This window comes from Podarcis liolepis (genome assembly GCF_965112155.1).
Source record: "Podarcis liolepis genome assembly, chromosome: 13".
NCBI classification, from domain to species: Eukaryota; Metazoa; Chordata; class Lepidosauria; order Squamata; family Lacertidae; genus Podarcis; species Podarcis liolepis.
The window spans coordinates 24,856,918-24,883,579 of NC_139573.1; the positions used below are offsets into that span (position 1 = coordinate 24,856,918).

General features: G+C 43.4%; 1 protein-coding gene across 5 annotated transcripts in view; it reads right to left on the reverse strand.

Annotated features, from left to right (window-relative positions):
• Positions 1-26,662, reverse strand: part of LOC310691947 (uncharacterized protein) — a 52,902-nt gene that overhangs the window by 11,566 nt on the left and 14,674 nt on the right. For 2 of the 5 annotated variants that reach the window (XR_014518619.1, XM_083472239.1), the window contains exons 3-4: positions 26,025-26,333; positions 537-602 (exon numbers count right to left, since the gene is read on the reverse strand). Coding sequence is in view for 1 of the 5 variants with exons in the window: in XM_083472239.1 (XP_083328365.1) it covers positions 537-602; positions 26,025-26,333 (375 nt within the window). In the remaining 4 variants the exon portion in view is untranslated. Of the gene's footprint in view, positions 1-536; positions 603-6,855; positions 7,147-13,692; positions 13,711-15,037; positions 15,329-15,998; positions 16,065-18,588; positions 18,690-26,024; positions 26,334-26,662 lie in introns of those variants that run through there. The other 3 variants (XR_014518620.1, XR_014518618.1, XR_014518617.1) reach the window with 3 other exon arrangements.

Below are 26,662 nucleotides of genomic sequence, written 5' to 3' on the forward strand. Positions count from 1 at the left end.
TGTCAAGTTTCCAATAGGATGATATTTTTAAGGATAAAACAACTCTCTAGCTCCAGCCCACATGAGCTGCTTAAATGAGGATGGGAGGCCCTTCAGAGAGTGGTTTTGCTCTCTAAAGCCCCTCCTGGCCTCATTTAAAAGCAGGCAGTGCAGGATGTGAGAGAAAGTCAGAATAGCTTTAGTAAGTGGTCAGAATGTGAGGGAAGGAGGGTTCAGCCAAGCTGAAAGGGGGGGAGGTTTGGGCAAGATATGAGGGGATAGGCAAGGGGGTGAGTGAGGGGTAAATGGAGGAGGGGTTAGCCAGGTGGAGGGGATGGAGGGCTGGAGGGATTGGTGAGCTGAGAAAGTGTGGGTGGCGGCCTCTAGTACATCCCATATTTTCCAAAAGCTTGATGATGAAACAAAACAGCCCTGACTTTCTTTGATAATGAACATTTAGCATTAAACATGTGGTTCGAGTAGAGGAAGAAACACACACCATTCTCTGCAATCCTGCACACACTAGTGCACACAGTCTTGCACAGTCTCAAACTCACCTGTAGAAGTGCAAAGCTCTGAATCTTTGTCATCACCCAAACACCAGTGATTTGAAAGCAGAGCACCTGCAATAACATCCATGCAATATGTTTATAATATATTTTAACAAGTAAACACAAGGGCAGAGCAGTAGTTTAATAATTTTCCAGACCTGCTATTTTGGCTGCAGCCTCTTTGGAGTGGCTTTAGTGTGTTTTCTAGGAATCCCTGGTAGTTTCCAATTATGAAAATAATACACATATAAATGAGAGTCAATGTAATGGCATATAATTGCCAAGTTTCCTCTATGTCAGAGCACCTGCTATTCTGCTGCAGGTTTTTTCTGGGTGCAAAAGGGTGCATGGGGTTGAAAGAGATTAAACAAGCATGTACGAATGCAGAGCTGAGGAGAAACCAATAAAATTCGCCCTTTCCCATGTGTTTCACTGTTCCCTCTACTAGCACTTCTTTAATTTGTACATTTACATTATGTTGTGCAACCCAGTCATTCTTAAACTGAAATCCTTTATTCTCTTGCAGATAGTACTAGAAGATGATGATGAAGAAGGGGGAAAAAGAAGTTAGATGTTTTCATGAAATGTCCTCCACAAGTTGAAGAAGACCTTATTTCAGTTTATTTTTTAAAATGTCTGTTGAAAACAGCTTGGTTTTTCTGCAGTCCTCAGGGGGGGGGGTGTCAAAGCTTGACAATCACCCACTCCCGCCCTGCTGTCCACCACCACCAATCGCACTGATCCCCCTCTCACACAGGGACATGTTCCCTCACATGCTCCAGAATTTCCCTGATAAAACATGTCAGTTTCACCATCTCAGCTAAGTCCATTAATTTTAACAACCACTCTTCCATTCTTGGTAATTATGAGTAATTCCATTTTTGACACAAACACATACATTCCTAGGAAAGCTCTGATGGGAATTACGAAGTTTACTTTCCCCAGATCAAATTGCCCTCCCAGTTTCCCAAACTTACAGAGAACCCAGAAGAGATTCATCAGGGCAGGAGTTGGCTTCCCAATCTGATGTTTGTCCCCACCTCTGACTCTCAGCTCCTTCTACTTCTCTCACAGATGAGACGGAAATCATCACGACTTTTGCAGCATGCATGCTTCTATCCCCTCCCCTGGGGAACACCCCCACATGTGGCTGCAGATACGATTCAAGGATGTATAATTTTACACCATTCCTTCTGATGTATTCAATGTATCTCTGACCCTCAGGCACATTCAAGATAATATTTGATGGTCAGAAAGGCAGCTTTTCATCTGTTATCCTATTTCCCCCCACCAGAAAGTGCTGTGAAAATGAGTAGATTAGTTCACATGATAGAGAGAAGATTCAGACATTAATTGTGTTGAAAATTTTGTTATGGGGAAATAAATAGGAAATCCCCCCCTCCCCGAGAACAGTATTCCCTCAAGATAAAGTGGATGGGGTTGCATACCAGCAGCCTATGCCCAAGATAGATCTAAAGCAGTGGTGTCCAAACTTTTTTCAAAAAGGGCCAGATTTGATGAAGTGAAGGGCCGTGAGGACCAGCCAAAGGGCCAACCATAGTTGCTGACCTTTTTTAGGATTGAAGTTATCAGGCTTTTTTTAGGATTGAAGTTGTTGAGGTTTTTTAATGATTTTACCCCACAGGGGCCAGATTAAGCCAATCGGTGGGCCGGATAGGCCCCCGAAACGGACTTTGGACATACCTGAGCTAAAGCATGTACACACCCATGCACACAAACCACCCCCAAGGTAGCATGGCGTATAAAGAAGGGAGAGTGCCTGGGCTGCATTGTGAGACCTTGTGGGCCACGTTTATGCCACAGGGCCTTGATCCCTAATCCAGCAGTTTCTGATGTTGGAGTGGAACGAGCAACAGTTTTGTGAGGCAACTGATCCTGGTCCTTCCTGCTGTCTGGCTACAAGTTTCATCTTATTATGTTATATCTCTGGTGTGAAGGATTCAGCCATTCTATTAGTATCCCCATGGAAAAGGGCTCCAGCTTCCTTGAAGATGTTGAAGTGGTAATTTCTGTGAGCCTTTAGACTGGTTTAGGAAGATTATTTCTCTGCCCCAAAGAAAAACAACAATTTCTGAATTAATCTGAGAGAAGTTCATCAAAACTTACTCATATCTTATTATTCCATTGCTGTGTCCCCCCCCCCCACTTTTCTTTATGGCAATTCAGTATAAGGATTCTCATGACTGGAAAAGAATAAAACATTGGGGGGGGGCTGGTTCTTTATATGACAGGGTCCCCAGGTAACTCAAATGTCTAGTGGGTGGATTATTTCTTTTGCTCAAAGCACTATGGCAAGATCTGCTGAGATCGGGAGTTTGTGATGCAATGGGTTAAGCCAGATTATGTCCCCAACCCTGGCTCAGTCAATGGTGTAATTTGCTCAACCCAGTTCAACCAGGACTCTGCCTGCTGAACCAAAGCTAGCTGAGACAAGGCCGGTGTAACTTCCTAAAATGAGCATACCGGCGGCATGACATGAGCAAGACCTAGAAAGGAGAGTTTAGGCTGGATCCTAAACCCATTCAGCTAGATCATGTGACCTGGCAATCTGGCATAAGCATGCTTTTAAAGGGTTGTTTTCATCTGGCAGTCTTAAGTAGAGCAGCAGCTCTGCTTCTCAAATGAGCCTCGGATCTGGTAAAACTTCATGCTGCTTTAACTTTGGTTTGCTTTACTATAACCTTTTCTGCAAAAGTTTGCTTCCTAATATGATACCCACCTCTACAGATACAGGAACCTCATGAGAGGCAATGATGTACTTGGAAAAACAGAACTGCAAAAATTAAACATAGTCATTAAGCCAAACTATTAGAAATGCATTGATAAAAACCTCAAAGGAAGGAAGTGTATTCATCAAAATAGATGTTAGGCTGAACCAGTGTAGTAAAAGAGTCTACAATAAATCTAAGTGCTATTTTGGGGCTTCACTGCTTTTCCTTTCCCTCCTTTTACTGCTCTTTTAATATTTTAGCTTATTACTCAAGTTCACCTTTCACAGCTGTAACAACAAGAGCCTTTCTCATGAGAGAGTCCATGTCAGCAAATATCACTAGAACAACAAAATATTCTGAAAGTGATCAAAACATTTAATAAACATTATTGTATCATAGTCCCACCTCCCTGTCACTGATATGCAAACTAGAGGGCCCATCACCCTGTTTAGCAAGCATCTGAAGTGGCCCTGTCCATGTGCCAACATACGGCATAGAGTGAGCGTGGGAAAGCTGTGGCCTTTGAGATGCTGGTGGACTCTATCTCCCATCTGCCTCAGCCAGCATGTCTTATGGCAAAGGAAAATGGGAGTTGTAGTCCAACAGCATCTGGATGACCACAGCTTGATACAGAATCTGGGGTCAATCCACAATCCTGGGACACTTCCCAGCTTGCACTTCTTTCCTCAGAAATAGGTACTGCTCATGCAACGTACATGAAAGGAGTAATGACTTCAAGTCTTCCAAGTAAAGGGAGGCTGGGGAGATGGTCTGTAAGGTGTTCCTGTGAGGAGGAGACCTATGAAATTGCTCTTCATTTGGACTGACTACCTCAGCAGCGCAGAGATGAGGGGTTGCAAAGCAAGGCATGACAAAGAAAGTACCATGAGCAGGGTTCCTTGCAGGGTTCAGCCTGGGGACTCTATTAGAGCAGAGCTGTTTTTTCAGCAGTCATGTTAAGACTGAGCCTTAAACAGAAACTTCCCTGTGGCTATTTTGGCCTTCTATGAGAGGGACAAGTTCCCTTAAAGGGACTTTAATGAACATTGACTCTGACAGTGAAGGAGGCTGATCCCCTCAGCATCCTAGAAGAGCAGCAGAAACTCAACTGGTTGGATAGATACCAGCACAATGCAATCTACTTCTACAGGTGCTTCTGATTTGGTATGTACATTTGGGACAGTTCGTTTGGACAATTTGCTCTCCCACCTGGAATCCCTGGTCACAAGATTGTATACAGCATAACAGTGCTTTCACAGTGTTTCACCCATTTTAAAATCTTTGGCTGCTCATTCCCACTTGCTTGTGTCTTGGGAGGACTGAGGTGTGTAATAAGAATGCATTTGTGGTTGAGAACTATTGAGGAGCCAGGAGGGAAGTTGCCATAGGCTGGATTGTTTTTACACTGGTGTGGGAAGCCTCCAGTCCATGAGCACAACAAGGCCCATCACGTCTCCTCCTTTGGCTGACCAAATTATGGGAGCCCTCTCCACCCATCCTAGACCTGACATCCTCAGCTTGTTTCTGATTTAAAACTTTCAATATGGTTCTTATTATATGGCTTTATGTACCATTGTTGTAAACCACTCTGATATTTTCATATGAATATCAGTATATAAATATTTTTCTAAATAAATAAAGTCAGGCCTTCAATGTAATAATTGGGAGCTTCACATGAGCCCCCAGTTGTCCCTTTGCTGGAGCAAAGCATGCCTTGTCCAAGGAGAGGGAAGAAATTTCTCCTTTCAGTGTAGCTCTTTGAAGCTGTCTTGTGCTGCTCCTTTGAGTCCTTAGTTTTGGATATTGAAAGGAGTGTCATGAAGTGGCTTGCAAAACATAGGGTGGACAACCCCCCCCTTCCTTTGTGTTTCACATGTTTTGATAAGGTCTGAAGGGATTTTAACAGAATTACGTCATGTGACAGACAGGTGGGTTGCCCTGGCCATCTATCAAAGTTGCCTAATGGGGTTGGACCCCAAAAGGTCCCCACCATGGTTTACCTGCTGAGGATCCCTATATAATTGTTTTTCTATTTGTGTATCTTTTTCTATACTCCTTTACATAGAATGTGGTCTTTGTAAACATAGCACACACCAGGTGGCTAACATATTATAGAAATACGGCACAATTCGAAGCAACATAATAGTGAAACAATTTATTTGGCAGAAATACAAATAATATTTTAAAACATAGGCATGTTAAAATAAGCAGCAGATAATATAAATCCCAGCAGATAAAAGGCTATACATTGATGTCCATTAATTAATACTATGTAGACATCTTTGCTGTATTGTTTTCAGTACCTGCTATTAAAACTTCTGGAACCCATGCCATTTATTGGAACCTTAAAGGTCAAAACCAGTACTTGACCTGGGCTTAGTAGAATACTGGAAACATTACTATAAGTGAATAGATGGATGAGAGAAGGAGGATAGACAAAGAACAGCCTGGATGCATTTTTCTTTCTTCCAGTCGGATTACCTAGTTTCTATGTCCGACCAAGGAGCAATTACACTTCTCCATGAAATAGGTCATGATTGGCGCTGAGACCAGGAGAAGAAGCACCAATGAGGAGCGGAGAATCCAAATATAGGGAGATATTGTCTGACCTGGATTGAATAGAAAAAAAACAGAAAGGTTTTTGTGTCTACTCAGATATGACCAGAGACAGATAGATAAATCAGCAGATAGACGTTAACAAGTTCCCTACGGTTTGATGCTTGTTGGAAGAATGTACAAGTGTATCACAGCACTTTTCCTACTCTGATTATATACTATTGATTCTCTCATATAGGAACATGTTGGCAGCATAGAATGACTGACATAGCAGCTAAACAAAGGTTTGGTTTAGAGATTCACCTGAATCTAGCTTTGTGGTTCAATCTCTTTCACTTAATCTTAATTTGTAGTCAAGGATGGTCCTATTGTTAGCAAAAACCTGGGTTGAGATGACATGGTAAGGAAAATGTTGGCATAGCTGTTTTGCTATGCAGTACTAAAAGGGCATAAGGATTAATGCAACTATGCACACAGCTCAAAATATTTTTATGCCTACAGTGGAAAATTGAGAGGAGTGCATAAAGTATTCCAGCTCATGGGATAAGGATGTACCTATCATTTACCTCCCTCCCTAGAATAGGGAAAACTGGTTACATCTATGCTGATCATTTAGAAATTCTGTGCCATCAGGTGCCATCAAAGCACTCTGGAGGAACTCACTCCCCTTGATCTACAGAAACAATCATCCATACATTTTCCACGATCTATTTGTTCAGAGTTGAGTGTCAAACCTTATGCAACCAAAATGGCACCTTACACACTCAAGGCATGTGCTAGTTGTATGTAAACAGATGAAAAACATTTCTAAAAACACTGTAAGGTTTGAACACTGTAATCTCAAAAGCAGACCAGGGAGGTCTGAACATGTTCTGTGGCTATGAAATACTGATAAATTATTGTGGTGGGGGGATAGAAACCAAATGGATGGAGAATGAAATGGACTATGCTAGAATATGGCATGGCTGGCTAGCTGGAACCCTAAACAGGACTATCCCACCATGCAACATTCCCTTGCAGGTCCCTGACAATCTTACCTGACTGGACAATCAGATTCTGAGCCACACTGAGGGCAGATGTCTTCACTTGGTTCTTTGAATCCTTCTGCTGGTAACCACAAGAATAATGCCCAGCATTCTTTGGCGATGCATAGACTATGTATTGAGTAATTTGGCATATTGCTTTCTTGACTGAAACAAGAGCCCCATCTTTACAGAAGAAAAATCCAGTCACCACAACCTCTGATGGAGCGAAACATAGTGCTGTGATAGTTTCCCCTTCAGGAACCAAAGTTGTGTTCAAGAGTAAATCAGGAGCAGGAAGTTCACCTAGAGAATGAACAAACGGAAGAAATAAAGAAAAAGCATAAATGAATGCAGGGACTAGGTGAAAATGCAGTTGCAATGGAGGGTGAACATTTGAGTAATCAATCGGCATTAGATTGCTTAATTACCATTATTTTGTTTACTGTATTGTTTTTTAGCACTGGTTTTTTCCATAATTGTTTGTTGTATACTACCTTTAATTATTTCTTTCTGGGGAAAGTGTTAAGCAAGTGTTCTACTGTTTTATTCATTTAAAGCATTTTAATGCCACCTCAATTTTTATTTAGAAATTTGGGCTTACAGACTCTCAATTTAATTCTTAAAAAGTTATAGAAGATTAATAGTTAGGTGAGCAAAAAGATCCTATGGGGCAATCCTATGTCAAGGACTTTTGCAGAATGCATGTTTCTATCCCCAAGTGAGGATTCCCAAGTAATACCCTCCCTCTATTGTGTGGGCAGGTAATCCCTCCCCTACCTGGCCTGGTCTCCTTGGCAACACTTCCCCCAGGTGGGATTGGACAACTGACTGAGGTAGGCGGAGACCTCCAGGTATCCCACCTGAGGGAAGGCAAACCAAGCCTATGCTGTTGGAGCCGCTCCAGATCTAGGGGCTGCGCGCGTCCACGCAAAGGGTGTCCCCCGTTTTAAGCAGGGAGCGGTCATTCTATCCCCTTCCTCTAGGGCACACCCTCAAATTTGGCTGCAGCTACGACTCAAAAATGTATAATTTTTACACCATTCCTTCTGATGAACTATTCAATGTATCTCTGACCCTCAGGCACATTTACTTAGAGAATATTTGATTGTCAGAAAGGCAGCTTTTCATCCGTTATCCCATTTAACACCCACCAGAAACCCCTCTGAAAATTAGTAGCTTAGTTCACATGATAGAGAGAAGATTCAGACATTAATCTGTTGGGAGATGCTGACTGCCCTAAGTTAAATGCGAAAAATTATGAAACCTGGGCAAAATGGTGTGAAAGTTTGCTGCGTCAGTTTGGGGTGTGGCATACCGTTTCTGAGCCCCCCCCCCCGGTTCCTCTGACAGAGAGATGGAAAGCAGATGATTCGAAGGCCATTGACATAATAGTCTTATCCGTCTCTCTTGAGGAAATTAAGACGCTTGCTGGCAACACCACTGCACGTGGGATGTGGGATGCTTTGAAGAAAGCCCACCAGCCAGTCATCCCAGCCCAGAGTTTGACTGCATCGGAGGTCCTGGATGTTTCCCAGAATGCAAGTGAATGCAGGGATGCTGAGGGCACCGGTTGCAAGCTGCAGGGGGAGCTGACCATCACGTCATCCCAGGCAGCATTCCAGCCTCCAGGGGGAGCCAAGGAGTCGGCAGCTGAGAGCTCTGTTTCTTGTGGGAACCAAGGTCATCGTCTTTGCAGAGGCCGGAAGGCCAGAGGTAAACAAAGACAGATGCCTGCAGATGGCCCGAAGCAGAGGGAGGGTGAAGAGCCCGCGCCAGGGAAAAACAAGGCTATGTTTGCTGGCACTGCTTCACCAAAGGCTAAAGGCATGTCTGTTGGCCAGAAGCAGGGGGGCAAGCTGCAAAAGCCCACGCCGGTGGAAAACAAGGGATTGCTTGCTGTAAAGACTGCTCCAACAGCCAAAGGCAGATTTATTGTTGATTCAGGTGCCAGCCGCCACATCACGAAGGACCGCCATCTCTTTATCTCCTTCAAGCCTCAGGAAGGTGAGATCCACCTGGCTGATGGAAGGACGTTGCAAATTGCAGGAGAAGGGACTGTGAAACTTGCAAGTCTGCACACTACCATCAGTAATGTACTTTATGTTCCGGGAGCTGCAAGCAACTTGCTTAGTGTTCCACAGCTTACTGGGCGTGGTTTTCAGATTTCCTTCAAGAGGAGCGTCTGTGTCATCAGTAAAGGCAAAGAGGACTATTTGCATGCAAAGTTTATGGATGGTTTGTTCCATATAACTTATGACGACACTGCTGTTGTATCTAATGCTGATTCTTGTTGTGTTGCACAAACTAACAAAGTTCTTCATGCAGGTTGCATTCACGATGCACATCGAAGGTTTTGTCACCTCTCTTGGAAGGCACTGGCCAAGATGCCAGAGGTAGTTGAGGGTTTGAACATCAAACCCTGTAAATTTCACATGAAATGCGTATCTTGTGCAGAGAACAAGGTGAAGGTTGCTCCAAAAGGCAAGGAGTCTAGCAGGCAGGCTTCCAAACCCTACCAGCTAGTGCATGCAGACCTGGTTGGTCCACTTACGCCCTCTTTAGGGGGAGCAAGGTACTTCATGGTTCTAATTGATTCTTTTTCCAGGTACATTCATGTGTTTTTGCTCGAACAGAAATCGCAAGCGTTTCCGAAGTTTAAGGCATTCTGTGCTTGGTTGGAGAATGTGCACGGTAAACGTATTGGCTCTCTGTTTACCGATCGAGGCGGGGAGTTCACTTCTCAGCAGTTTGAAGCTTTCCTGACTGAGAAGGGAATCCAGCATGACATGTCAACACCCAGATCGCCATGGATGAATGGGCTTGCGGAGCGAGCAAATCAGACATTGCTGCAAGGAATGAAAACCTTGTTGCATGATGCCAATCTCCCTGATAAGTTTTGGGGGGAGGCTTTGGGGAATTTAGTTTATACCGTTAATCGCAGATTGTCATCACCCATTGGCTGTACTCCCTATGAGAAGATGTTTGGCAAGAAGCCCAACATCAAGCACATGAAAATCTTTGGTTCTGACATGTGGGTACGCACCCCACAAACCAACAAGCTTGGGAAGCGTGGGGCACATGGTTTGTTCATGGGGTACGAAAAAGGTGCATACAGGGTATGGATGACTAACTCTAAGTCCATTAAGTTCACAAGGTGTGTTGAGTACAATCCTAAGTGGGGGGAAAATGTGGGAATTTTCCAGAGTTACCCAGTGGAGGATGAAGGTGATGACAAGCAAGCAGCTAAAGCTGAGGAAGCTGCTGCTGCTGCTGCTGATGATGATCAGAGTTCGGATTCCAGTTCAGTGGGCGGTGCTGCTGCTGGTGTCAGTGACAGTGATGACACAGCAGACTACCAGAGCGCAAAGGCCTCAGTCAGACCATCTGATGCGTCTGACAATGAACTGGAAGAGCCACTGTTCACCATTGGTCATTTTTCTCCTAAGAAAGAGGAGATGGGTCAAGAAGACTTGCGTCTAGTACGTAGGTCTGAAAGGGCGACCAAAGGCAGACCTCCAAAGAGGTATGCTGATGAGTTTGCTAAGACAGCAACTGCTGTTCTTAGTAGCTCAGAGAAGGTGTGGGAACCTTCAAGCTTCAAAGAGGTTCAGGAGTTAACCTCTAAAGATGCTGAGCCTTGGCTTAATGCCATGAAGGCTGAAGTTGATTCCTTGAACAGGAACCAAACTTGGGAATTGGTACCGGTAGTCCCAGGAATGAGACTGGTTGGCAGCAAATGGGTCTTCAAGGCCAAGACAGACCAGAATGGCAAGGTAGTCAGACACAAAGCCAGATTGGTTGCCAGAGGTTTTTCACAGGTACCAGGACAGGATTACCACGAGACCTACTCACCCACAGTCAAATATGAGAGCATTCGGCTGATGTTCAAGGTCGCTGCGGAGGAGAAACTGCATGTTACCCATCATGACATTAATACAGCTTTTTTGTACGGGATTTTGAACGAGGAACTGTTCATGCTTCCACCTGATGGGGTGCAGATACAGAAGGGAATGGTCTGTAAACTGCGGAAATCCTTATATGGTCTTAAACAGAGTGCCAGGTGTTGGAACACAAAACTCACTGAAACATTGCTTTCTCTAGGTTTTCACCAGGGCAAAGCTGATCCATGTGTGTTTGTCAAGGAGGAGGGGCAAAACAAACTGTATTGTTTATGTTTTGTTGATGATCTTCTGATGTTTTGGAAGAATCAGGCTTTTTACCAAAGCACCCTAGCTCAGCTGAAGGAGCACTTTGACATGAAGGATCTTGGTGAGGTATCCAACTATCTTTCTCTGCAGGTGGAGAAGGACCAAGCAGGTAATTTTCTGGTACACCAAACACAGAAAATTGCTGATGTATTAACCAGGTTGAATTTGGTTGATGCAAACCCAGCAGACACACCGATGGTGACAGGTTACCAGGTAGACAGTACTGCTGAAGCGTTTTCTGACACAACGCTGTACAGATGCATTCTAGGCAAGCTGAATTTCATTGCCAGATGTTCAAGACCTGACATAGCCATAAGCTGTAATCTGCTTAGCAGACATGCCAACAATCCTACGGTTCAGGATTGGAAAGCTCTGAAGCGCATAGCCCGCTATTTGAAAGGGACTATGCACTACAGGCTGAGGTTCACCAGTCAAAAGACTGGAGGTCTTGAGATCTTTGCAGATGCATGTTTTGGAAGTGACACCACAGATGGTACAAGCACTTCTGGAGTATGCTACATGTACAACCACTGCCTGTTTGACTGGTTGTGCAGGAAGCAAACAACGGTGAGCCTAAGTTCCTGTGAAGCAGAACTCAATGCTCTGTCATTTTCACTCATGGATTGTGAATGGTTGATGCAACTGTTTAAGGACATCGGGGTTTCTGTGAAATGTCCTATACAAGTGTATCAAGACAATAGATCTTGTTTGGCTTTGCTGAACTCGGAGAGTTGCAAGCAGAGAACCAAGTACTTGCAGATTAAGCTACATCGTGCAAGAGAGTGTATTCAGAAAGGACTGATTCGGGTGTCCTACATGGCAGGAAATGGAATTCCTGCTGATCTGTTGTCTAAGGTTGTTAACAGAGAACAACTTAAGGTTTATGTACAAAAGTTGCAATTAGGTTGAACCACAGGTACTACAGGTTACACGGAAAGGGGGAGGATGTTCGGATATTTCCGTTCCACCTTAAAAGGGAGCAGGCTTTGTAAGTCACAGAGTCTGTGCATGTCCTGTTCACAGGATGTTTTATGTTTGCTGTTCCTTTCGATTTCAGTCAGTCGGTTGGAGACGCTGACTCAGAACGGTCATGTTTTTCTTTGTTCTGTTCAACGCTAAATAAAGTCTGTAGAATATGCTCTTCTTCGGTGCAAGCTTTCTGGCTGTGTTTTTCTGCTGAAAGAGGGTGCACCAGCCTAGGAATGCAGCCAATCTATTTCTAAGGCTTTGTGCCCCTAATTGCTGATACTGCGTAACTGCGTGACTACGGGAGGCCGATGGATCGTCCGGCAGCCGGCTTGGGGGCTCAGATGGACGTCATCTCCCTGGCAGTATCCCAACATAATCATGGTTGGAAATTCCTTCTAAGGATATAAGTAGGAAACATTTTTCCAGCATAAAATGAGTGGGGCTGCAAACAAGCAGCTAATGCCTAAGAGGGAGCTAAAGCATGTGCACTCCCATGCACACAAACCAGCCCCATGTAGCCTGACCACCCCCAAGGCCTATAAAGACTGCATTGAGAGACCTCATGGGCCAGGTGTATGCCACAGGTTCTTGATCCCTATTCTAGTGATTATATACTCCTATTGATTCTCTCAAATAATATCAATCAATCAATTTCTATGATCTATCTTGTGGCTGGTTTCTTTTAATCATTCTTTGCACAGGCAGGCACATTATGTGACCCATGAGAGCAGCAAAATAGTCAGACTGCACATCGATGATGGGATAAAATCAGGCCAAATCTTTATTGACAGCAGCAGGCAGGGCAAGGGTTTGCATGGCATTGGGTCGCAGGATCAGTTCACCATTCCACAATCCCCATGTAGATGGAATGGATCCACTGGGTTTGGATCTCTCCTGAACAGTACGACAGGAGTCGGCCAGTGCTGAATCTTGCAGTGGTGCCAGCCAAGCATGCAAGGTCTCACTGGGGGACCAGGGTGCAGATTCCAACCAGGCAGATACTGAAACGATGCTTGGGGTTGCCATGGTCAGTCCTGTCCTCTTATGGGGCCCACCTCTATACTCTCAAAGAAAAATGACTGTGAGCTGTGGGGAAAAATGACTGTGGGGAAGGAGACTTATGTAAGCTTCCTCCCCCTCCCTCTTCAGCAAGGGTTCATGGGGCAGCTTTTTCCCATGAGCCCATCACACAGAGAAAAGATACTGACCAAAACCTTGTCCAGTATTTTGCTGCAATCTATGGGCCACAGTCCCGCTGGGCAAAGGCGTCCCATGCTTATTGGGCACGGAATGGGGCATAAAGAGGTATGGTGAAAAACATGCACAAATAGCAGGAAAACCAGTAAGGAGTGATGCATTTCCCTGACTCTCTGTATAGCCAACTGGCTCTTGATTGATGGCAATCATTTGTCTTTGCAAAAAAGGAGAGAAATTCAGACACTGACATCAAGAGTGCTATCAAACTTTCCACAGTGGCAAAAAGATTCTATAAATTTGGCATCAGGGTATTAATGATCTCTGATGGGAAATGAGGAAAAAAAATGCTTTCTTTTCGTGATTGTGTTTGAGTATAGATTGCATTATTTTGTCTTTCTGTTAAGATTTAAAATTGCATACTAAAACAAACAATAAGATAAATAAATATTATTACTCATTGATGCTGCTTACTTACCATTGGAAGGACAATTACCTGGGCAGGAAAAAACATGGACAATATCAGAAAAGCATGGCTCATCAACAGATCAAGAAACACAAAGCTCTCATAAATGTGCTCTTATCAAGGCAGTGGTGCGAAACCAAACTGTGGATCAGAACAAAACTCCTGATTGGATCACACACTTCTCTGGATTTTGTAATGTGGTTTTACCACAAAAGGGGCCCACTTTGTATGTATTTTAATATAACGTGTGTATTTTATTTGGAAATGCATTGAAAAGCAATGCTAAAATGCATATTTTGAGGAATGCATACAAAATGAGTACATTAATGTATATATTAAGGTGCATCATAACAATGGGTTTGATTTGAACTAAAAATCAATTGTTATGACTAAGAATCATTCACTTCATTACTCAATGTATAACTGAGCTGGATGGAAGAACATATGTAACCTTTCATGCACTCTTTAGAAAAACATGATGTGCCAAAAGAAATGAAACAGGATGGATTTAGGCTGATCTAAGCCCCAACCCTAGAGGCTAGACACATAAATCATAAATATTTTAACAGGCTGCAAAAGCATCACTCTTTGATAAGCTGCCTAACAGCAATATTTTTTAAAAAATGCCATTAAACAGTGTTCCTGGAGAAGTGTTGTCATCTCCATGCTATTGGCCAGATTCTCCAACATTGGTTGCATAGGTGAAAAACAGCACTTATTTTCATATATGAATGTGCTCCAGGGAAGTCTGAACATGCTCTGTGGCTATAACAGTTGTCGTGGGGGCATAGAAACCTAATGGGTGGGAAATTAAATGGACAGTGCTTGAATATGGCATGGCTGGCTAGCTGGAACTCGAAACAGGACTATCCCACCATGCAACATTCTCTTGCAAATGATGGGAAGTTTTGCTTCTGCACATTTGCTTCTGCACATGAGACTGGCAAACTGCTCTGAGCTGAAACATTCCTTCCTAGATTGTTCGGTTCACATTGAGTTCATGAAACATCATATCCTGACCTGTTCTTAAAGCATGGTTGACCACATCTATGGAATACAATAGTTATGCCCTGTTAAGCTTTGCCATATCAATCATTAGTAATTGTTTAATAAGGAGGTTTTCATGCCTGTCTAATTCTGTGTTCCCTTTCCCAACCTTTAATCTATTGATGATTAATGCCTATATGCAACCCTTGTATTTGTGTTAACCAATCAGCAACAAGCACATATGTGGCACTGCTGTAATATTCAATAAAAGGGACTACCCGAGACATGCTCGGTAGATGCCTCCCATATGACACTTGCCACTCGTCTGTCATTCATTTCAACCCTAGACCGATCATTTCTACAATCTTACCTGAGTGGAAAACCAGATTCCGAGCAACACTGAGGGCAGATGTCTTCACTTGGTTCTTTGCATTATTTTGCTGATAACCACAGGAGTATTGGCCAGTATTCTTCAGTGATGCATAGACTATGTATTGAGCAGTTTGAGATGTTGCTTTCTTGAATGAAATAGGAGCCCCATCTTTACAGAGAAAGAATCTGGTCACCACAACCTCTGATGGAGCCATACAGAGTATTGTGATAATTTCCCCTTCAGGAACCAAAGTTGAATTCAAGAATAAATCAGGAGCAGGAAGTTCACCTAGAGAACAAATGGAAGAAATAAATAAAGAGCATAAGTGAATGCGGAGAGTAAGTGAAAATGTAGTTGCAATGGAGGGTGAGCATTTGAGGAATCATGTGGAATTAGATTGTTTTATCACCTTTGTTTTTGTCTTACTGTATTGCTTTTTAGCACTGTTTCCCCCCATAATTGTTTATTGTATACTGTTTTTAATTATTTCTTTTTGGGGAAAGTGGCATGCCAGTGTTCTACTCTGTTTTATTTATTTGAAACATTTTAATGCCACCTCAATTATTATTTAGAAATTTGGGGTTGCAAATTCTCAATTTAATTCTTAAAAATGTATAGAAGAAGGAAGGAGGGTTCAGCCAAGCTTAAAGGGGAGGTTTGGGCAAGATATGAGGGGATAGGCAAGGGGGTAAGTGAGGGGTAAATGGAGGAGGGGTTAGCCAGGTGGAGGGGATGTAGGGCTGGTGGGATTGATGAGCTGAGAAAGTGTGGGTGGCAGCTTCTAGTACATCTCATATTTTCTATAAGCTTGATGATGAAACAAAACACCCCTGACCTTTTTTTATAACGAACATTTAGCATTACACATTTGGAATGAGTAGAGGAACACCCCCCACACACCATTCTCTTCAATTCTGCACACACACAAACACACAGACTTGCACAGTCTCAAACTCACCTGCAGAAGTGCAAAGCTCTGAATCTTTGACATCACCCAAACACCAGTGATTTGCAAGCAGAGCACCTGTAATGACATCCATGCAATATGTTTATAATATGTTTTAACAAGTAAACACAAGGGCAGAGCAATGATTTAATAATTCTCCTAACCTGTTATTTTTGCTGCAGCCTTTTTGGACTGTCTTAAGTGTTTTCTAGCAATCCCTGGTAGTCAGAGGCGAAGCAACCTGCTCTGGTCCCCAGAGCGGTGCTCGTCTCAGGGGGTGTGGCGTGCATCCCGGGGGTGTGGTGCACCACCCACGGGGCATGGTGCACTGCCCGGGGGGGGGCACGGCAAATGGCGTGTGCCCAGAGGGTTGCGGCCAATCAGGGGTCAGCTTTTTGTCACCCCCCTCTTTGGAATGGCACCCGGAGCAAGCCCCCCCCCTGGAATGCCCCTGCTGGTAGTTTCCAATTATGCAAACAATATGTAAAGGCAGTTAATGTAAAGGCATATAATTGCCAAGATTCCTATATACCAGAGCACCCCCTATTCTGGTGTAATTTTTTTTTTCTGGGTGCAAAAGGAGTGCATGGTGTGTGAAAGAGATTAAACAAGCATGTGTGAATGCAGAGCTGAGCAGGAACCAATAAAATTGCCCTTTCCCCCATGTGTTTCACACCGTTCCTTCTCCCAACACTTCTTTAATGTGTACATTTACATTTTATTGTATAACATTTACATTATGTTGTATAACCCATTCTTAAACTGAAATCCTTGATCCTCTTGTGGATAGTACTGGAAGAAGAAGGAGGAGGAGGAGGAGGAGGAGGAGGAGGAGGAGGAGGAGAAGTAGTTAGGTGTTTTCATGAAATGTCCTCCACAAGTTGAAGAGGAAGGTCTTATTTCAGTTTATTTTTTTAAAATGTATGTTGAAAACAGCTTGGCTTTTCTGCAGTGCTGGGGGACAATCCTTTGAAAAGATCTAAAGACATAGGCAGTTTAGGATACAGCAGATCTCTCCATCAGCTGGGCTCACCATACAGTAAATCTCTCAAGCTCAGACAAAGATATGCTCATCATAGCTCAGCTAGTTAAGCTGAGGACACTGTAAGTCAGGGGTCAGCAAACTTTTTTAGCAGGGGGCTGGTCCACTGTCCTGCAGACTTTGTCCTGCAGATTTTGGAGAGAGAGAAAAATGAATGATTTTTGCCTGCCTGCGAAGAGGCCTGAAGATGCTTCACTTTACCTGTCCCACTTGTCATTCCAGTAGCTGCAGTTGGGCTTCCCCAGCCAGCCAGTCTCCGTGGCGGGGTAGGAAGCTGCGTTGGCCAGCAAAGACAGAAGCATCCCTGGCAGAGGAGCCGTGGATGGAGGTAGGGGAACCCGGGCATCACTGGAGCGTCACTGGAGCTTTTACCCACCACCTGCTGCTGCTGCTTTCCGAGAGGCACCGTGGAGAAGAAGATAGCCACCTGCCAATCCACAAGCAGTAGCTGCGGCCACCACAACGACCCGCCTGAATGCCATGGGAGGAATGAAGGAGGGAGGGAGGGAGGCAGGTGGCAGTGAAGAAAGCTTGCGAGGAAGCAGTGCAGAGGAGGAAGAAAGGGTGAACTGAGGGAGAGGGAGGAGGAGGAGGAGGAGGAGGAAAATGCAGCAGCAGCTGGCAGCTGGTGTCACACGGCCCCTTCACAGTGCCGCCCTGCTGAGGCGGGCAGGCGCCCGGTGTGGGACAAGATTGCTCCGTCCCTGAGGAGAAAAGCACTGCCGTGTGAGGGAGAGGAAGGGAGAGAGAGGAAAAGAACGTGCACGTTGGCAATCCACATGCTGGCAATCCATGTGGCGATTCCCCAACCGTCCGCGGGCCAGATCTAGAAGGCAATTGGGCCTGATGCGGCCCGCGAGCCTTAGTTTGTCGACCTATGCTGTAAGTTCCCCAGAAGGCTGCTGCAGGGATGTGGCAAGGAGCAGGTGACTTAAACTGGAACCTAAGCTCATTCAAATCATTTTTGAGTCCTGGCAACCTCACACAGAACAGTATTTTTAAAGCTTGTTTTTCCAGTGCCTCACTTAGGCAGGGCAGCAGCCCTTCTGAAAATGGGCTGGATCTGGTATATCTTTAACTCAGCTTAACTTGTGCCTGTATGCTTTATACCATCTTCTTCTGCATAGGACTTAGAATCTATAATGGAAGCTTCAAGGAACCTATCATCATACAGCTTTCCACATTCTCAAAACTACAGATCTGGACAAAGTTGTTGAGTTTTTTCTTTTTTGGGGGGGGTGTATGTCAAAGTTTTACGATCACCCACTTCCCACCGTGCCATCCACCACCGCCAATCGTGCTGATCCCCCTCTCACACAGGCACCTGCTCCCTCACATGCTCCAGAATTTCCCTGATAAAACATGTCAGTTTCACGATCTCAGCTAAGTCGATTAATTTTAACAACCACTCCTCCATTCTTGGTAATGATCAGTCTTTCCATCTTACAAACACACACTATCCTAGGAAAGCTCTGATGGGAATTATGGATTTTACTTTCCCCAGATCTTTCAAGAGGTTGACCATATCTACAAATTCTCTTCCCAGTTACCCAAACTTACAGAGAACCCAGAAGAGATTCATCAGGGCAGAGCAGGAGTTGGCTTCCCAATCCGATGTTTGTCCACTCTTCCCCACCTCTGACTCTCCGCTCCTTCTACTTCTCTCACAGATGAGATGGATATCATCACGACTTTTGCAGCATGCATGCTTCTATCCCCTCCCCTGGGCACACCCCCACATGTGGCTGCAGCTACCACTCAAGGATGTTTAATTTTATACATTGTCTTCAGGTGGACTATTCAACGCATCTATGACCGTCAGGCACATTCACTTAGAGATAATATTTGATGGTTATAAAAGTAGGTTTTCATCCGTTATCCTATTTGCCCCCCACCAGAAACCCCTCAGAAAATAAGTAGATTAGTTCACATGATAGAGAGAAGATTCAGACATGAATTGCTGTGAAAAATTCATTCTAGGGAAATAAATAAGAAATCCCCCCCCCCGCCAGACAGTATTCCCTTAATATTCCCAAAATGGAGCTAAAGCATGTACAAACCCATGCACACAAACCACCCCCTAGGTAACATGGTCTATAAAGAGGGGAGAGTGCCTGGGCTGCATTGTGAGAGTCCAGCAGTTTCTGATGTTAAAGTGGAAAGAGCAACCATTTTGTAAGGCAAGTGTCCCTGGTCCTTCCTGCTGTCTGGCTACCAGTTTCATTTTATTACATTCTATCTCTGGTGTGAAGGATTCTACCATTCTATTAGTATCCCCATGGAAAGAGGCTCCAGCTTCCTTGGAGATGTGGAAGTGGTAATTTCAGTGAGCCTTTAGACTGGCTTAGGAAGATTATTTCTGTGCCCCGAAGAACTGCGACAATTTCCAAATTACCGTATTTTTTGCACCATAACACTCACTTTTTTCCTCCTAAAAAGTAAGGGGAAATGTCTGTGCGTGTTATGGAGGGAATGCCTACGGGTGGCATGCCTTCGGATTTTCCTCCTCTAAAAACTACGTGCGTGTTATGGCCGGGTGTGTGTTATAGAGCAAAAAATACGGTAATCTGAGAGAAACTCATCAAAGCTTACTTATAGCAAATTCTTGTTCCATTGTTCATTTCTTTTTCAGCTGTGGGTTAAACTACAGAGCCTAGAAATTACCGATCAGAAGGTTGGCGGTTCGAATCCCCATGACAGGGTGAGCTCCCGTTGCTTGGTCCCTGCTCCTGCCTACCTAGCAGTTCGAAAGCACGTCAAAGTGCAAATAGATAAATAGGCAAGAAGGTAAACGGCATTTCCGTGTGCTGCTCTGGTTCGCCAAAAGCTGCTTAGTCATGCTGGCCACGTGACCCGGAAGCAGTACGCTGGCTCCCTCATCCAATAAAGCGAGATGAGCGCTGCAGCCCCAGTGTCGGTCACGACTGGACCTAATGGTCAGGGGTCCCTTTACCTTTACCTGTTCCCTGCAGCTGCTCTTCTTTATGTAAATTCAGTATAAGGAATATCACGACAGGAAAAGAATAAAACATTTTTGTGGGGGGCCGTGGACTTGGCTCTTTATATAACAGGGTCCCTAGGTTACCCAAATAGTTAGTGGGTGGATTGCTTCTTTTGGTCAAAGCACCATGGCAGGATTTGTAGGGATGGGTAGTTTGAGATGCAATGGCTCTTTTGTTAAGCCAGCTGATTCCTGGCTCATCTGGGTTCAGCCAGCATTAAGTCCCCAACCCTGGCTCAGTCGAAGATGTAACTTGCTCAACCCTTTCAACCAGGGCTCAGCCTACCTAGCCAAAGCTACCTGAGACAAGACTGGTGTAACTTACTCAAAATGAGCATCCCGGTGGCATGACATGGTCAAGACCAAGAAGAGTTTACGCTGGATCCTAAACCCATTCATCTAGATCTTGTGACCTGGAATTCTGGCATAAACCCGCATTTAAAGGATTTTTATCCATCTGGCAGGCTTAAGTAGAGCAGCAGCTCTGCTTCTCAAATGAGGCTCGGATTTGGTTAAACTTCATGCCGCTTTAACTTTGCTTTGCTTTACTATAACTTTTTGTGCAAAGGGTTGCTCCCTAATACGTTTTCTATGATACCCACCTCTACAGATACAGGAACCTCATGAGAGGCAATGATGTGTATGGCAAAAACTGCAAAAACTAAACTCCAAAAATTAAACATAGCCATTAGGCCAATCTATTAGAAATGCATTCATAAAAACCTCAAAGGAAGGAAGTATATTCATCAAAATAGATGCTAGGCTGAACCAGTGTGGTAAATTAGTCTTCAGAAAATGTAAGTGCTATTTTGGGGGCTTCAGTACCTATTCCATTCTCTCCTTTTAATGCCTTTTTCATATTTTAGCTTATTTCTCAAATTCACCTTTCAGAACTGTAACACCAATAGCCTTGCTCATGAGAGAGTCCATGTTAGCAAACATAACTAGAGCAATGGAATAAAAAATTCTGAAAGTGATCAAAACATTTAATAAACATTGTCTTTGTCCCACCTGTCACTGATATGCAAACTAGCTGCCCCCATCTGCCTGCTTAGCAAGTATCTGAAGTGCCCTGTATATATGCCAACATAATGCATACAGTTAGCCAGGGAAAGCTGTGGCCCTTGAGATGCTGATGGACTCCCATCTGTCTCGGTCAGAATGGCTTATGGTAAAGGAAAATGGGAGTTGTAGTCCATCAGGATCTGGATGACGACAGCTTGATACAGAATTGGAGGTCAATCTGCAATCCTAGGCAATCCAGCCTGCACATCTTTCCTGGGAAATAGGCAGTACTCATGCAACGTTCATGGCAGGAGGAAGGATTTCAAGTCTTCCAAGTAAATGGAGGCTGGGGAGATGGTGTGTAAGGTGTTCCTTTGGGGAGGAGACCTACGAAATTGCTCTCCTTTTTGACTGACTACCTCAGCAGCTCAGACATGAAGGGATGCAAAACAAGGCATCACAGAGAAAGTACTATGGACAAGGTTCCTTGCAGGGGTCAGCCTGGGGACTCTATTAAAGCAGAGCTGTTTTTTCAGCAGTCATGCTCAAACTGAGCCTTAAACAGGCACGCCCTGTAGCTAGTTTGGCGTTCTATGAGAGGGACCAGTTCCCTTAAAGGGGCTTTAGTGGACATTGACTCTGACAGTGAAGGAGGCTGGTCCTCTGAGCCGGAGTCCTCAGCGTCATAGGAGAGCAGCACTACCTCAACTGGTTGGATAGATACCAGCACAATGCAATCTACTTCTACAAGTGTTTCTGATTTGGTATGTACATTTGGGACAGTTCATTTGGACAGTTTGCTCTCCCGCTTGGAATCCCTGGTCACAAGATTGTATACAGCATAACAGTGCTTTCACGTTGTTTCCCCCATTTTAAAATCTTCACCTGCTCATTCCCACTTGTTTGTGTCTTGGGCGGAATGAGATGCATAATAAGAATTCCTTTGTGGATGAGAACGATTTATAAGCCAGGAGGAAAGTTGCCAGAGGCTGGATTGGTTTTACACTGGTGTGGGGAGCCTCCAGTCCACGGGCACACCAAGGCCCATGACATCTCCTCCTTTGGCTGACCAAATTATGGAAGCCCTGTCCACCCATCCTACACCTGACATCCTCAGCCTGTTTCTGATTTTAACCTTTTAATATGGTTCTTATTATATGGTTTTATATACAATTGTTGTAAACCACTCTGATATATACGTATGAATATCAGCATATAAATATTTTTCTAAATAAATAAAGCCAGGCCTTCAATGGAACAATTGGTAGCTTCATGTGGGCCCCCAGTTGTCCCTTTGCTGGAGCAAAGTATGCCTTGCTGAGGAGAGGGGAGAAGTTCCTCCTTTCCAGGGTAGCTCTCTGAAGCCGTGTTGTGCTGTTCCTTTAAGTCTTTAATTTTGAAGGTTGAAAGGTATGTCATGAAGTGGCTTGCAAAACATAGGGTGGACACCCCCCCTTCCTTTGTGGTTCCCATGTTTGGGAAATGTATGAAGGGATTTTGACCGATTTATGTCATGTGATGGACAGGTGGGTTGCCCTATCCATCTACCAAAGTTGGCTAATGGGGTTGGACTCCAAAGTTGGCCACCATGGTCTACCAGCTGAGGGTCCCCATATAATTTTTTTACTATCTGTGTACCTGTTTCTCTACTCATTTACATAGAATGTGGTCTGTGTAAACATAGCACACACCTGGTGGCTAACATACTATAGAAATACGGCACAATACAAAGCAACACAATAGCTCAACAATTTATTATTATATTTTTTTATAAAAAATTTATTGGTTTTTCACAGTTTTTATGAACACAAACATTACACAATACAAACAAACAAACACATAAACAATCATGTATAATTTCGAATCCTTTTTTCTTAGACCTTACTTCACCGACTTCCCCATACCTCCCCTTTCTGGGGAAGGGTAGCTCAACAATTTATTTGGCAGAAATACAAATAATATTTTTAAACATAGGTATGTTAAAATAAGCAGCAAATAATATAAATCCCAGTAGACAAAATGCTATCCCTTGAAGATGTCCATTAATACTATGCCGTCACCTTTGCTGTATTGCTATAAAAACTTCTGAGAAGCCTAGCAGATGTCATGAACCCAAGCCATTTATTAGAACCCTAAAGCTCAAAACCAGCTTAGTAAAATACTGGAAACATTATTGTAAGTGAATAGATGGATGAGGTGTGGAGGATAGAAAAAGAAGAGTCTGGAGGCATTTTTCTTTCTTCCAATGGGATTTCCTAGTTTCTAGGTCCGACCTAGGAGCAATTACACTTCTCCATGAAATAGGTGATGATTGGAGCTGAGATCAGGAGAAGAAGCACCAATGAGGAGCGGAGAATCCAAATATAGGTAGGTATTGTCTGACCTGGATCGAATAGAAAAAGATCAGAAAGTTTGGGTTTCTATTCAGATATGACCAGAGACAGCTGACAAATCATCAGATAGACATTAACAAGTTCTCTATGGTTTGATACTTGTGGGACGAATGTACAAGTTTATCATAACACTTTTCCTACTCTGATTATATACTCCTTTTGATTCTCTCAAATAGTATCAATCAGTTTTTATTGTATATCACCAAAGGCCTTTACAATGGACAACAGAGAAGAAAAAGAAATTCCTGTAGCAGTTTGCAACATATAATAAAATAGTAAAAGAAGAACAATCCTCTCAGTTTTCAAATATAGTTCTTTCCTGGATAGTTCTTTCCATCCTATCCACCCTTCGAGGGTGTTTTAGAGAAGGGGAGAACAAGAGAGGAAAATGCTGAAGAATTTGGTGTTTGCTTGAAATGTCTACAGCAAGTTGAAGAGGCAGACCTTATCATTTACATAATCTCCAGTCATAACTGAACTATTGAATACCTTCTATATAATATATATATTATCTGAGGTTTAAAACTCTCATTATTGATGAAAGTTAATTTTACAGTGGATGTGAATGATCTATTTGTGGCTGGTTTCTTTTAATCATTTTTTGCCCAGGCAAGTGCACTATGTTACCCATGTGAGCAGCAAAATAACCAGATTGCTCAATAGTGATGGGATAAAATTAGGCCAAATCTTTGTTGACAGCAGCAGGCAGGGCAAGGGTTGGCATGGCATTGGGTCCCAGGATCAGATCATCATTCCATAAGCCCCATGTTGAAGGAATGTATCTGGTGCCTTTGGATCACTCCAGACCTGTACGACAGGAGTCAGCCAGAGTTAAACCTTGCCATGGTGCAAGCCAAGCAAGCAAGGTCTCACTGGGGCACCAGGCTGCATTTTTCAACCAGGCAGATACCAAACTCACGCTTGAGTTTGCCATGGTCAATCCTTCCCTCCAGCCCCTTATGGGCCCGCCCTTAGTATGTTGATCCTGACCAATGCCATTTCCGCCCTCATACAAACAATGTTCTTCCGCCTAACAAAGGAAAGTCATAATTTCACTGAGGTAAAGGCGGAAAAACCCCCAACCCCAACCAAATGCCTATCAGGCTGAGAGAGAAAAATTCCTTTCTGGTCCTGTCAACCAACAACCCAAAATAGCTCAGTGAAGACTCTCACCCGAGGATAGGCAGGCAGGAAGCTCTCAAAGCAAAATGGCTGTGAGCTCTAGGGAAAACATACTTATATAGGCTTTTGCCTCCCGTCCTCAGCAAGGGTTTCATGGGACAGCCCATCACACAGAGAAAAGATACTGACCGAAACCTTGCCCAGTATTTTGCTGCAATCTATGGGCCACATTACCGCTGAGCAAAGGCGTCTCATGCTTATTGGGCATGGAATGGGGCATAAAGTGATATGGTGAAAAGCTTGCACAAATAGCAAGAAAAGCAGTAAGGAGTGATGCATTTCCCTGACTCTCTGTATAGCCAACTGGCTCTTGATTGATGACAATCATTTGTATTTGTCAAAAAGGAGAGAAATTCAGACACTGACATCAAGAGTGCTATCAAACTTCCCACAGTGGCAAAAAGATTCTATAAATGTGGCATTAGGGTATTAATGATCTCTGATGGGAATGAGAAAAATGTTTTCTTTTCATGATTGTGTTTGAGTATGAATTGCATTGTTTTCTTCTTGTGTCAAGATTTAAAATGGCATACTAAAACAGTAAGATAAATCAATATTTTTACTCACTAATGCTGCTTACTTACCATTGGAATCATAAGAACCTGGGTGGGGAAAAACATGGACAATATCAGAAAAGCATGGCTCATCATCCCATCAAGAACAACAAGGCTCTCATAATTGAGCTCTATCAAGGCAGTGGTGCCTAACTGAACTGTGCATCAGAATACAACTCCTGATTAGATCACACACTTCTCTGGATTTTGCCACAAAAGGTGCCCACAGAAATACGTATTTTAATATAACCAGTGTATTTTATTTGGAAATGCATTGAAAAGCAATGATAAAATTCATATTTTGAGGAATGCATACAAAATGTGTACATTAATGTATATATATGTCTGTGTGCATTATTACAATCGGTTTGATTTGAACTAAAAATCAATGGTTATGACAAAGAACCATTCATTTCATTGGCCCTACTCAAAGTATTAATGAGCTGGATGGAAGAACACATGTAACCTTTAGAAAAACATGATGTGCCATAAGAAATGAAACAGGATGGACTTAGGTTGACCTAAGCCCCATTCCTAGAGGCTAGACACATAAATAATGAATTTTTTTGATAAGCTGCCTAAAAGCAATACCTATTTTTAATACGCTATTAAACACTGTTCCTGGAGAAGTGTTGTCATCTCCATGCTATTGGCCAGATCCTCCAACATCTGTTGCATTAGGTGCAAAACAGCACCTATTTTCATTTAAATAAATATATGAATGTGCTCCAGGGAAGTCTGAATATGCTCTGTGGCTGTGATTAACTCTTGTCATAAGGGAATAGAAACCAAATGGGTGGGGAATTAAATGGACAGTGCTGAAATATGGCATGACTGGCTGGTTGGAGCTCTAAATGGGACTATCCCATGCAATCTTACGTGGCTGGACAATCAGATTCTGAGCAACACTGAGGGCAGATATCTTCACTTGGTTCTTTGCATCCTTCTGCTGGTAACCACAGGAATATTGGCCAGCATTCTTCGGCGATGCATAGACTATGTATTGAACATATTGAGATGCTGCTTTCTTGGATGAAACAGGAGCCCCATCTTTACAGAAAAAAAATCCAGTCAGAAAAACCTCTGCTGGAGCCGCACATAGTGCCGTGATAGTTTCCCCTTCAGGAACCAAAGTTTTGTTCAAGAATAAATCCGGAGCAGGAAGTTCACCTAGAGAATGAACAAACGAAGGGAAGAAATAAAGAAAAAACATAAATGAATGCAGAGAATTAGTGAAAATGCAGCTGCAATGAAGGGTGAACATTTCAGCAATCATGTGGAATTAGATTTCTTTATCGCCATTATTTTTGTCTTAAAAAGCAGAGACATCATCTTGCCAACAAAGGTCCGTATAGTAAAAGCTATGGTTTTCCCAGTAGTGATGTATGGAAGTGAGAGTTGGACCATAAAGAAGGCTGATTGCCGAAGAATTGATGCTTTTGAATTATGGTGCTCGAGGAGACTCTTGAGAGTCCCATGGACTGCAAGAAGATCAAACC